Below are 11,164 nucleotides of genomic sequence, written 5' to 3'. Positions count from 1 at the left end.
GAACGAAGTCATGTTATATTTAAACATCTTAATTTCAAAAAAGTGTTCCAATTAAATACTTTCAATTCATATTTTGAAAAAACAAATGTTTTTATTTTCAAATATATCATTACTTTAATTGTACGCATCGACCTCAAATAAAAAATATTTGGGTTTTACGGTTATTGAGTTGAGTGCGTATAATTCTACGGCATATTGGGAAGGTCTTTTAATGGGTGATGCGTTAAAGACTTTAGAGGAACTCCACAAGAGTTGCAAAAGATTTAAAAGTTCAATCTTTTTTGTGTTTTGTGTGTCTAGGATTTATTTGTTCTTTTCTAGTATATTCCTTGTTCTTGAATTCCCTTACTGTTTGATTAGTTTGCTACCCAACTGACCATCACATCTACTTTCCTTTTACCTGGAGGAAGTACATAACAATGATAAAAGAAAGAATAGGAAACCATGCTTAAAGCACATATAGGCTAGAATTTTACACTAAAAGCTCAAACCAATTTTGAGTAGACACTCTGCAGAGTTGCAGTACAGTACAACAAAAGGTAAACAAGTTTTGGCGAATGCATTAAGACCACTAACTTGCTGTTACTGAAAGCAACAAACTTACCCCTGATACCAACCTAACGGAGTCCTCCTCATTCAGCTAATGTTTTGAGAGTAAAGAACAATATCTACAAATTCTGCTTCATCTCATATTTCATCTTTTATATCTTCGAAAGGCCATTGTAGGACCACGAGCAATGCCTCTCAAGGCTCTCTCTGACCATGAGCTCTTCTTCACAGAGCTCCACGTACCCCAGCTACTTTCTTTATGTAATTGTTCCTTCTCCGCCTTTATGGTCTCACTGTGTTGTTCCCAGAGGTTTACTCCATTTTCTGCAAACATCATTAAAACCTAGTTATGAAATTCAATACCCAGTGAATTCATAATACAATAATAACTAATCATCAAGGAGTTAACAGAAAACATCGTCTCACAACTTTATGAACAGAATAAGTTTGTTTTCCATGGTTCATTTCCACAAACAGTCAAATTATAATGACTCAAACGGAAAGGAAAAGTAACTTTGATCTAGTGAAGTCTCCTCCAACTAACTCCACTACATAGCCAGTGCAATAACAATGATAATTACCTATAGCTGGGCCATTAGTTTTCTTCACAGCAGCATTAAGCATTGGATTTGATTTGTTTGTAGCAGTACCTTCACTGGGCTCACCAGAAAGTCCTGCTACAGAGTCTGAAGTACCATTTTTGACAAGGTGAACTTCAAGAACTGATGGAAAAGTTATCTGCAAGAAGATGCAGTTTATTATTCCAAGTTACTGCAAGAAGACCTCTGCAATTAGCATTACAATCAGAAGTTGCATGTCTAACTATTAATAACTAAAGTTCAAAACACGACACAGAGAAATCCACTGTAGCGATTTCCAACTGGGAAACGCCATAAACTAGAAGAAAGAGGAATTAAAGAGAAATAAGAATTACAATAACTTTTTCATTCAATTGTATCTCTATCTGAGACTGCACTGATACACTTTATAGAATCAGGATATACAACAATCCACTGTAGCGATTTCAAGAAATGACACATGTCCTGTACTAAAGAGAAACTTCTGGACTTCATTGAACATAAAAATGGCACTGAACTGTAATTAACTAAACTTCCTCAAATTTGGGTTCAAAATTCCCAATTAGTGACATCCACTAAGACAGGATGTAAATTCAATTTCACTCAGCTCAAGCAACTCCAGTCATCCATCTTCCTAACAAAATGGAGTTATCTCGATGTGACTTTGCAAGAAAAAACTGGAGATAACAAATATAGTTGATTTCCAAATTTAATCCTAACTTTTTTAGGTCATGTGGCATAAACTTCTAAATACAGGAGTCTTCTTACATGTCATTTATGACCAACTTCAATGAGGATTCTTCTCCACACATCGATTCTTTTATGGTGCAACTTAAAGCTAATCATCTGTCCTTCATGTAAGAGAGTCGACGTTTTTTTTTTCTTTCAAAACATCTTTTATTGCTTTCTAACCAAATAGCCCACATATAATGCATAAAGATACTGTATTCCATATCTGTTTTCTCCTTATATTAGCATCTCTAATTGTTAAGGTTGATGCAAATCTCAAAATGATATTCTAGACAAATTTTACACTTAACTCTACTTTGGTACCTAAAACTCTTCCTTTGAATTTTATATAGAAATTCAAGAGAAATTAATCGCAAGAACGTCATAATACAAACTATAGCCGAACTTACCTCTTGCACTTGATCCTGCTGCAAAGCTTGATCTGCATTAACCAAAAGATTTTCAGACTCTAGAGTTCTTCCATATTTTTATTTTTATTGATAACCAGAGTTCTTCCATATTAAAAAATGCAAGACTGAAACCATGGTGAAAGAAACAGTTAACCCAAATTAATATTTTTAAAACTGGTAGGAAGCAGAATAGCATCTAAAACCCCTCCCCCCTGAAAAGTGGAGGATAGCTGAATCATAAAAAAACTAACAACCTGGAACAATTTCATCCTCCATATCACTGTGTTGTCCTGGTTTTCCACATAAGGTGCTTTTTTCATTCGCCTGCTCTTGTCTGTTTGTATCTCTACCCTTATCTTCTTCCCGCGATTTCTTCCAGTGCAGCTACAGGTGACACACTACTTTGTCAAAGAAATGAGACTATGCAGAAGAATTAAAGTATTTGTTCAAGTCTGATTACTCACAAGTCCTTTTGGTTGGCCAATCACCTCTTGATATTCAGTTTTGTTTTGTTGCTGCTTCCAATTCCTCTGCAAAGTCTATTATATAAGTTTTCGATACATGAATCAGAAGCAAAAGCAAGAAGTACTTCTCGGTATCTCACTACTCACACGTCCTTTTGGTCTGCCATCAGTCTCACCATTAACATGCCACTTTGAATGCAAGTTACGAGCTCTTCTTCCACCATTAGCCTGCAATTCCTTCCAGTTTCGCAGCAAAAATTTTCCACACAAATATAACATACCATGGAAACAATAGTTGGCACATCTTATAATTTTTGTGAGAACTAAAAAGAGAGGCAAATATCTACATCTTATAATTAACTTACAAGTCCCTCTGCTTCAGAAGCTGCATTCTTATAAATTTTGACCATTTCTCGCAACCATTGTCTTTTTGCATATTGTTTCCGGGCACTTCTACTCGGTCCCTGAGAGAAAGAATCAACACCTGAGCACTACAAGATCTTTAGGCAAATCTTCCACAGGAAAATTGAAAAATATGATTAACAGTGATATTTAAAGGGAACTAGTTTTAACACAGCTAACTGGTCATCTGAGTAAGAGAATATTACTTGTGAAATACCCCTACAAACTTCCCCCTCAAGAAGCTAAATTCAAATCTCTGATTCACAAATGGAAGTCTGACATAACATGTTTAAAGGAGACGAAAGTAGAAGACTGGTCAATTGCACTTATTCATCATATATGGGGCAATAGGTGGGCTGATTGGGCAGAGTTAAAACCCAGTGGCACAAGGGGAGGGATTATAGTGCTGTGGGACAAGCGACAATGGCAATGCACAGATATCCACCAAGGCTCTTATTCTATCTCATGCATGCTAGAATCCCTTCAAGAGGATGCTAGCTGGTGCTTCACTGGGGTATATGGCCCGCACACCAATCCTGAGAGAGAAATATCATGGCATGAAATAGCAGGTATAAGGGAATTATGGACCATGGGTCTTGGGGGTAAATTTAAAGTATGCAGATATGAAAACGAGAGGCTACATTGTACAAAGAGAACAAAAGCCATGAGAGATTTCTCAGTGTTAATCTTTTTTGAAACTGATTTCTCAGCCTTGATCCAAGATCTGGTTTTGATTGATCTGCCATTACAGGATGCCACTTTCACTTGGTCCAGAGGTGAAGCACACATACGAGCCTCCAGAATTGATAGAATCTTGTTCTCGTCTGAATGGAATGATAGCTTTAACTTAATTAAGCAGGCAGCTCTCCCAATGGTTTTATCAAGTCACAGACCTTTGATGCTAGAGAGTGGTGATTGGGAGACAGGCCATTCTTATTTTAAATTCGAAAACATATGGCTAAAGGCTGAGGGCTTCCTTGATAAAGCAAAGAAATGGTGGCAAAGTACCGCAATTAATGGTAGTCCTGACTTCATAACTGTCCAAAAGCTGGAGAATCTCAAAAGGGACATCACAAACTGGAATAAAGAGGTCTATGGCAAGGTAGAAACCAAACTGGGAGCATTCTAGTTGAACTCCCTGCGTTGGAACAGGTGATAGAAACCAGACCCCCCTTCCTCAACAGAGAGGGCTAGGCTACTGGCTCTAAAACTGCAATATCAGCACCTGGTCAAAGCTGTGGAAACCTCATGGAGGCAAAAGTCAAGATGTTTGTGGTTGAAAGAAGGAGACAGGAACAAAAAGTACTTCCAGAAGATGGCCAATTCTCACAGGAGGAGCAACTGTATTGACGAGCTCAGAGCAGGTGATGCAATTGAAGATACAGACTCTATCAAAAGGGAAATCCTGAAGTTCTATGAGAACTTAAACATAGAGCATGAAAACTGGAGACCAAGTCCAGATTTTGGGGGTTTAGCAAGCATTTCAGAAAAGCAGAAAACTATCCCCGAAATGGCTTTTACAGAGGATTAATTACCGACTTATGATCAAATCATGTGCTCCCGACAACGCCCCTGGCCCTGATGGGTATGCTATGGCATTCTATCAGAAGGCTTGGGAGTTTATCAAAGTTGACATAATGAATGCCCTCAATCACTTTCATCAACATTGCCACATGATTAGGTGGACAAATGCATCTTTCATAGCTCTAGCTCCTAAAAGAAAGGAGCAACTGAACTAAGAGATCACAGGCTAATTAGTCTAATTGGCAGAATACACAAAATTGCAGCCAAAGTCCTTGCTGAAAGACTCAAAACAGTCATGGGGAAACTAGTCTCTAACCATCAGAATGCCTTCATAAAAAATAGCCAGATCACTGATGCTGCACTCATTGCTAATGAAGTACTGGATTGGAAGCTAAAAAGTGGAGAACCAGGAATAATTTGTGTACTAGACATTGAGAAAGCTTTCGACCAACTGAATTGGTCATAATCTCATTGCTTTGCTAAGAAAAATGGGATTTGGAGAGAAGTGGATCAGATGGATCAAATTCAGCATCATGACAGTGAAATACTCCGTTCTCATCAACAGGAGACCAGTGGGATTCTTCTCTCCTCAGAAAGACCTAAGGAAAGGTGATCCACCATCACCATTTCTCTTCATACTTCCATGGACGGTCTTAGCAGACTGTTGGATCCAAGCAACTGCACTGGCTTAATGGATTTATGTGGGAAGAAGTCCAGGGAATTCAGTCAATATCCCACCTACTGTATGCCGATGATACACTATTATTCTGCGGGGCTGACACTAATCAGTTTCTCTACCTGAACATCACTCTGCTCATTTTTTTGGCTCCTTTTTGAGGCTCCATCAGGACTACACATCAACATGCTCAAAAGTCTCATATCCTGTTAATGAGGTGCCCGACCTAGGAGAGGTAGCAGAAATCCTTTGTTGTAACACTGGATCCTTCCCAACTTCCTATTTGGGGCTACCACAAGGTGCAAAATTCAAAGTTGTGGACTCCTGGAATGGAGTAATTGAAAGGTTTGAAAGGAAACAAGCCTCATGGGAGTTGCAGTATATTTCAATGGGTGGAAGGCTCACACTTACCAATAGTACACTAGATAGCATCCCAACATACCTGATGTCATCATTCCTTATTCCAAATAAGGTCCTAAAGCAATTGGACAAAATCAGAAGGGACTTCTTGTGGGAGGGAAACAATGGTCACAAATTCCACCTGATAAAGTGGTCTAAATTCACTATGCCTAAGCTACAGGGTGGCCTGGGTATCAAAGATGTGGCTACACACAAAAAGAGCTTACTAGTGAAATCAGAAATGGCTATGGAGAAATGCACAAGAAGGACAACCACTATGGAAAGAGATAATCAAAGCCAAGAATGGAATTCATAGTCATTATTATGCTTTCCAAAGCTCCATATGGAGTTGGACCTTGGAAACACATGCAAACTCTGGGATGAATTCAATCAGGACACATACTTGGTACCTGGCACTAGGGCACGCATCAAATTTTGGGAGGAAAAGTGGCTTGAGAATAGTTTGCTAAAGGAGGATTACCCAAGCCTCTACCGAATCTCATGTGATCCTACCTCTACCATATTCCGATATAGAGAAAACAATGCTTGGAACATCCTACTCAGAAGGAATTTCCAAGATTGGGAATTCAAAGATCTGCTGAGCCTCTTGTCAAGACTGGAAATCTGTCCAGTGAATGCCCAAAAATGTGAACCAGTTGAAGTGAGGAAGCTCTAAGGAAGGGAGCTATTCTGTCGAAGCAGGTTACTCCTCATTAGTCTAACAGAATGTGATTCTGCAGAGCTGGCCATGGACGCTAATCTGGAGAACCGAATTACCCCCTAAAATCATATGTTTTTGTTGGATTGCACTACAGGAAGCAAGCCTCACACATGAGAACTTAAGGAAAAGAAAACTACAAATTATTATAAGATGCTACATGTGTCATAATAGTATAGAGACCAACAATCATTTGTTTCTACACTGCATAGTTGCTACAGATTTATGGAGCATGGTCTTCTCTATTTTTGGACTAGTTGGGAATACTAAGGAAGCCTTTGAAAGTTGGAGCGCATGGAAAGTTGATAGAGCCATCATGAAGATTTGGAGAATGATCCCTGCAAGCAATTTTTGGGATTTGTGGACAGAAAGAAATAGGAGACATTTTGATGGTGCATCAACTCCAATCACTCTATAAAGTCTAGGGGCTTAATGTTTCTGTCTAGCTGGCACAATTTGTTCCCTGTAGATTCTCATGACAACTTTTTGCTCTGTTAGCTCCCTGATTCCAGAGTAGACTGCTTTTGCTATGGAGCTACCTCAGTTTTATATTTGGATACAATATCTTTTGTAATTTTGCATCTTCTTGATGCCATCAATGAAACCATTTACTTCACCAAAAAAACTACACTAGCCAGCAGATCTGATAATGCACTATAGCATCTGATCGTGCCAGGTGACTTTGTGACAAGAACAAATGCCACTTCAAGTAACACTTCTAATACAGTGCAGATGCAGTATTAATCTTCACAATTACAATTTTCTGAAATAGCTACACCAATTCTAGGATTATTTGTTGCCAATTTCTCACAAAAATGTATGAGAAAAGTTGTAGAAATGAACCTTTTTAACTCTCTCAGGCTTGATGGTTGCCTCTACATTCTCCACACCCTTCTCTTGAAACTCGTTATTTCTATAGAAAACGGAAAAAATGTTCAGTAGCTACCAAGATATTGGACATCTCTGACTGCATAAAAACAGAACAGGATGCACTTGGAAATGCCTAAGTCGTCACAAGAGAAGTAACTTTAAATATAAATTCTCCTAGATCTTGCAGTTTTCATCAACAAGATTGAACTTGTCAAGCCACCGCAAACAAATATCAGATTAGGGACAAATTACTTGGAATTATTATGAAGAAGATAAATTCAAGATTTTCACCAGCAGAAGATGGACAAAGATAAACTTGGGCAACTTACAAGATGCCCGACAAGGAAAGATGGGGTATTCAGCCTCTCATGCAACACGGCTCTAATGTTGTATTAGTTCCTATTAATTTGGACTTCACGTTCAAACACCAAAATCCATACTCCGTACAAGGGGTGAGCAACACTTAAATGATACACAAAACAATCAAAGAAAATACATGAGCAAGGAAACACTCATCAAAATGGAGACTAGCAACACCTTCAATTTTGTTATTGATGCTAAAATGGTAGAAGTGGCAAGGAATAAACTCTCAACTAAGTGGTACTGCGGGAAGGAATGTACCCTCTAAGTAATGACCACAGTAAGGCTTTTAAAGCAATATACCAAGAAAATGGGGAGAAACTTGCCAAATAAAGCAATAATAACCTAAAATAAACTGTAATCATGCAAAGAATGAGATTGCAGCTTCCAATAGTCGTACTTCTTCATGCCCGAAATACCGTCATTAACCTTGCTATTTTCAGCACTTCCTTTGATATTATCCACATCTTTGCTATCCGGATCAGCTACCTTCTTTTGCTTGCAAAGACTCGTCTTGCATGTCAGACCTTGTTGAGATTTCTTGGTCTGCTCATCAACCTTCTCAGCAACTTCAGAACAATGTTTCTTCTTCCTGTGAAGATAAAAGATTGAAGAAGTCAATTGTGAGCCTTACAAACCAATGTATGGGCAAATCAGAATCACCAAACAAGTAGTCAAGAAATTACTTTGAGCTAGGAAGTATTTCTGGTGCCTTCCTTTTCTCGGAGATCACATTACAACCCAAAGAATTTTCCAGATGTGAACTTGTAAGTTTTGCTGGATCTGCCCCTTCCTCATCTTCAGACTCATCTTCACTCTCATAACCTCCAGATTCATTTTCAAACTCCTTATTCGCCAACGGTAAATGTCCCGTGTTTACAGGTTGCTTCTCAACAATTCTGATATTCTCAGCTATATTTGGCGCATCATTTCCTTCAATGGCTAAAACACCTCCTTTCTTCTTCACACTAACATATGAGTTTTGACTTTTGAGAATATAATCTTTATGAATAGAAACAATAGTAATAATAATAACAATAATAAGCACAATTTTAAATAAAAAAAAAGTTAGACGACAAAGCTGCAATTTAGCAAACCTGACTATACATTTATCCTTCAAGATACAAGTTGATTCGAAATGGGGCAAGAGAAAACCGTCCATCTGCATGTAAATGACAGGAAGGTGAGCCACTTAACAATGAAGTGTCATAGAAATGTTAATTTGCAGCAACAGAGCAACCAGATAAAGTTTCTATCTCCAGGTTCAATCAACAATGTACCAATGATTTCTCCATCTGCCTAAGACTCGGTAAGAAAAATTAGCAACTAGTTGAAGGATGTAGCTATTAGATTGTTTGTAATATACAGAGGTCTCAAATTTGAACACACATGTCTATGTAAAAAAACATACTATTCTCAAAAGTCGTCTCTTTAAGTTCTATAAATACAAGGACTCTTTCGAAGTAGCTTAGAAAAATTTGCAGGTATAAACATGGTCTTCATTGTATGAAAGTGATTGTATTTTTCCTAATATGTATACGGACAGAGTCATTTCTTCTTCGATTATGTTTCCTATTTTTCTAACAGTAGCTACTCAGCAAACTTCTCTATTTCGACTAGGACAAAATACTGAATCCAACAAATCATAAAGTAGCAAACAGGAATCAACTAAAATCAACCCAACATTGAAGTTAGAGAACATACAGAGAGGAGAAGGCCATGAGGACAAGAGTTCTGGAGTTGAAAAGTGCGGAGAATATGAGCGGAGAGATCAGCGATAGTTTTGTGTAGCAATTGGGGTTTGAGAAGAAACCAACTACGCTTCAAACCCTCTGATTTCTGTAAGTCACTGAGAATGTGCGGGTCCTCAAACGTCAATCGAAGCCTTACGCGCTCCATAAATAAGCTTTCTCCGGTTACACACTTGCAGGTTTTGGGATTCCGGCATCAAATTCCCCCTGTGGCCTAAGTAAAGTGTGCTTATTTGGCTTCAACAACAACGTATCAGTGTCATTTGGCGAGAAAATGTAATAAATACTCCCTTGTAGCTTAGAAAGCTGGTCTAAAATGTTTTCTTAATTATATATTTACCAGATTTAATTATTTAATTATTTAAAAATTTATCAAATTTGGCCCTTTAATTATACACGTATCAATTTTACTCCCCTAACTATACATTTAACAATTTTAATCCTTTAACTATTTAAAAACTTATCATGTTTGATTTATGTCCATATTTTATATAAATAACTTAAGTTTATATTAATGAAATTCATGCATCAGTGAAATTAAAATCTTAATCTATTTTTTCAGTTGTTTCTCTCTCCCCGCTACTTTTTTTCTAAAATACTCTTATGAAAAAAAACTCTAACCGCATCGATTCGAAATAAAATTCACAAGAAAAAAATATAAGTCATAACTTTATTCAATGAAGGATAAAATGAAGCATATTATTATTATTAATAATGATTTGAATATGCTAAAATTTATTATAAAAAAAAATATTATCCGTTAGATATGGGAGAGATTTATTTATAAATAATAGAAATAATTTTTTTTCAATGAGAATAAAACTAAAAGTTCTTTTCTCATGTGTTTTAATTCTAAATCTAGTACTTCAACGATTTTATTGAAGGGAACTTGTTTAATTTTTCAGAAGTTGAAATTTATATAAATGATAGATTTGCAAAAAAAATGATTTTTAAAAAATTTTGAAATAGATCAATTTTATTATTCTGTTTGTTTTATTTTATGTAGAAAAATTTGAGTAATAAGATCAAATCTTTTAGTTTTCTTTCGTATGAAAAAAAAAATCGCGTTGATTATGAACCGTCAACCGTTAAAGAAGGAAAGATAGCATATTCAAGTCATTAGCAAGAATAATATGATTCATTTTATTCTCCATTGAATAAAATTAGGACTTAATGATATCTTCTTTCTTCATTAATTTTATTTTGAATTGTTAAGGTTATTATTCTTTTCATAAGAGTAATTTGAAGAAAAATAAGTTGGGAGAGAGAAACAACTGAAAAAATAGATTTAAAATTTAATTCTAGGAAGACTGAGTTTTTTAATATAAACCTAAACTATTTGTACAAAAAAAGGACAAAGACCAAACCTGATAAATTTCTAAATACTTAAAGGATTAAAACCAGTAAGGTATAGTTAAGGGACTAAAATTTGTAAGTGCATAGTTATGAGACCAAACCTAATAAGTTTTTGAATATTTAAAGGACTAAATCTGATAAATACATAGTTAAAGAATTATTTTAGACCTATTTCTATAGTTGAGAGACTATTTATGACATTTTCTTGTCATTTGATAGAGTGTGCAACAATAAAGATGAATATGCTGACAATTACACTTAAATTTTGTGTCTTTAATATGTTAGGTGGAAAGCTGAATTTAAAGTATTACAAAAAAAAAAAGTCTTTCTTTTTAAAATAGAAACATATTTTTATTAGCTATGTTAATTTTATTTTTA

General features: G+C 36.2%; 1 protein-coding gene across 2 annotated transcripts; it reads right to left on the bottom strand.

Moving 5' to 3' along the window:
• Positions 1–423: 423 nt before the first annotated feature.
• On the bottom strand, positions 424–9,709 carry LOC129873554 (coilin-like). Of its 2 annotated transcripts, none has more exons than XM_055948667.1 (12): positions 9,384–9,709; positions 8,777–8,841; positions 8,366–8,647; positions 8,080–8,271; positions 7,293–7,362; positions 3,096–3,194; positions 2,878–2,967; positions 2,731–2,796; positions 2,521–2,650; positions 2,267–2,298; positions 1,131–1,287; positions 424–873 (listed from the first exon to the last, which is right to left on the bottom strand). In XM_055948667.1, the coding sequence occupies exons 1-12, from the start codon at positions 9,576–9,578 to the stop codon at positions 695–697; spliced, it is 1,557 nt and encodes a 518-aa protein (XP_055804642.1). In that variant the 5' UTR covers positions 9,579–9,709; the 3' UTR covers positions 424–694. The 2 variants fall into 2 exon arrangements, with proteins under 2 accessions (XP_055804642.1, XP_055804643.1); XM_055948668.1 differs by having other exon boundaries at positions 2,878–2,958.
• Between the last annotated feature and the right edge of the window lie 1,455 nt (positions 9,710–11,164).

The sequence above is a fragment of the Solanum dulcamara genome, chromosome 11 (assembly GCF_947179165.1).
Source record: "Solanum dulcamara chromosome 11, daSolDulc1.2, whole genome shotgun sequence".
Lineage (NCBI taxonomy): Eukaryota > Viridiplantae > Streptophyta > Magnoliopsida > Solanales > Solanaceae > Solanum > Solanum dulcamara.
Note: the sequence above shows the minus strand (reverse complement) of the source record. Positions and strands in the feature narration are given on the sequence as shown.

Excerpts from the sequence above, each read along its gene's own strand:
- LOC129873554 (XM_055948667.1), bottom strand. The coding sequence starts at position 9,578 with ATGGAGCGCGTAAGGCTTCGATTGACGTTTGAGGACCCGCACATTCTC. Across the intron at positions 2,299-2,520 it reads GGAGGATGAAATTGTTCCAG|ATCAAGCTTTGCAGCAGGAT; the intron begins GTTGTTAGTTTT and ends TGGTTAATGCAG. Across the intron at positions 874-1,130 it reads AACTAATGGCCCAGCTATAG|AAAATGGAGTAAACCTCTGG; the intron begins GTAATTATCATT and ends TGATGTTTGCAG.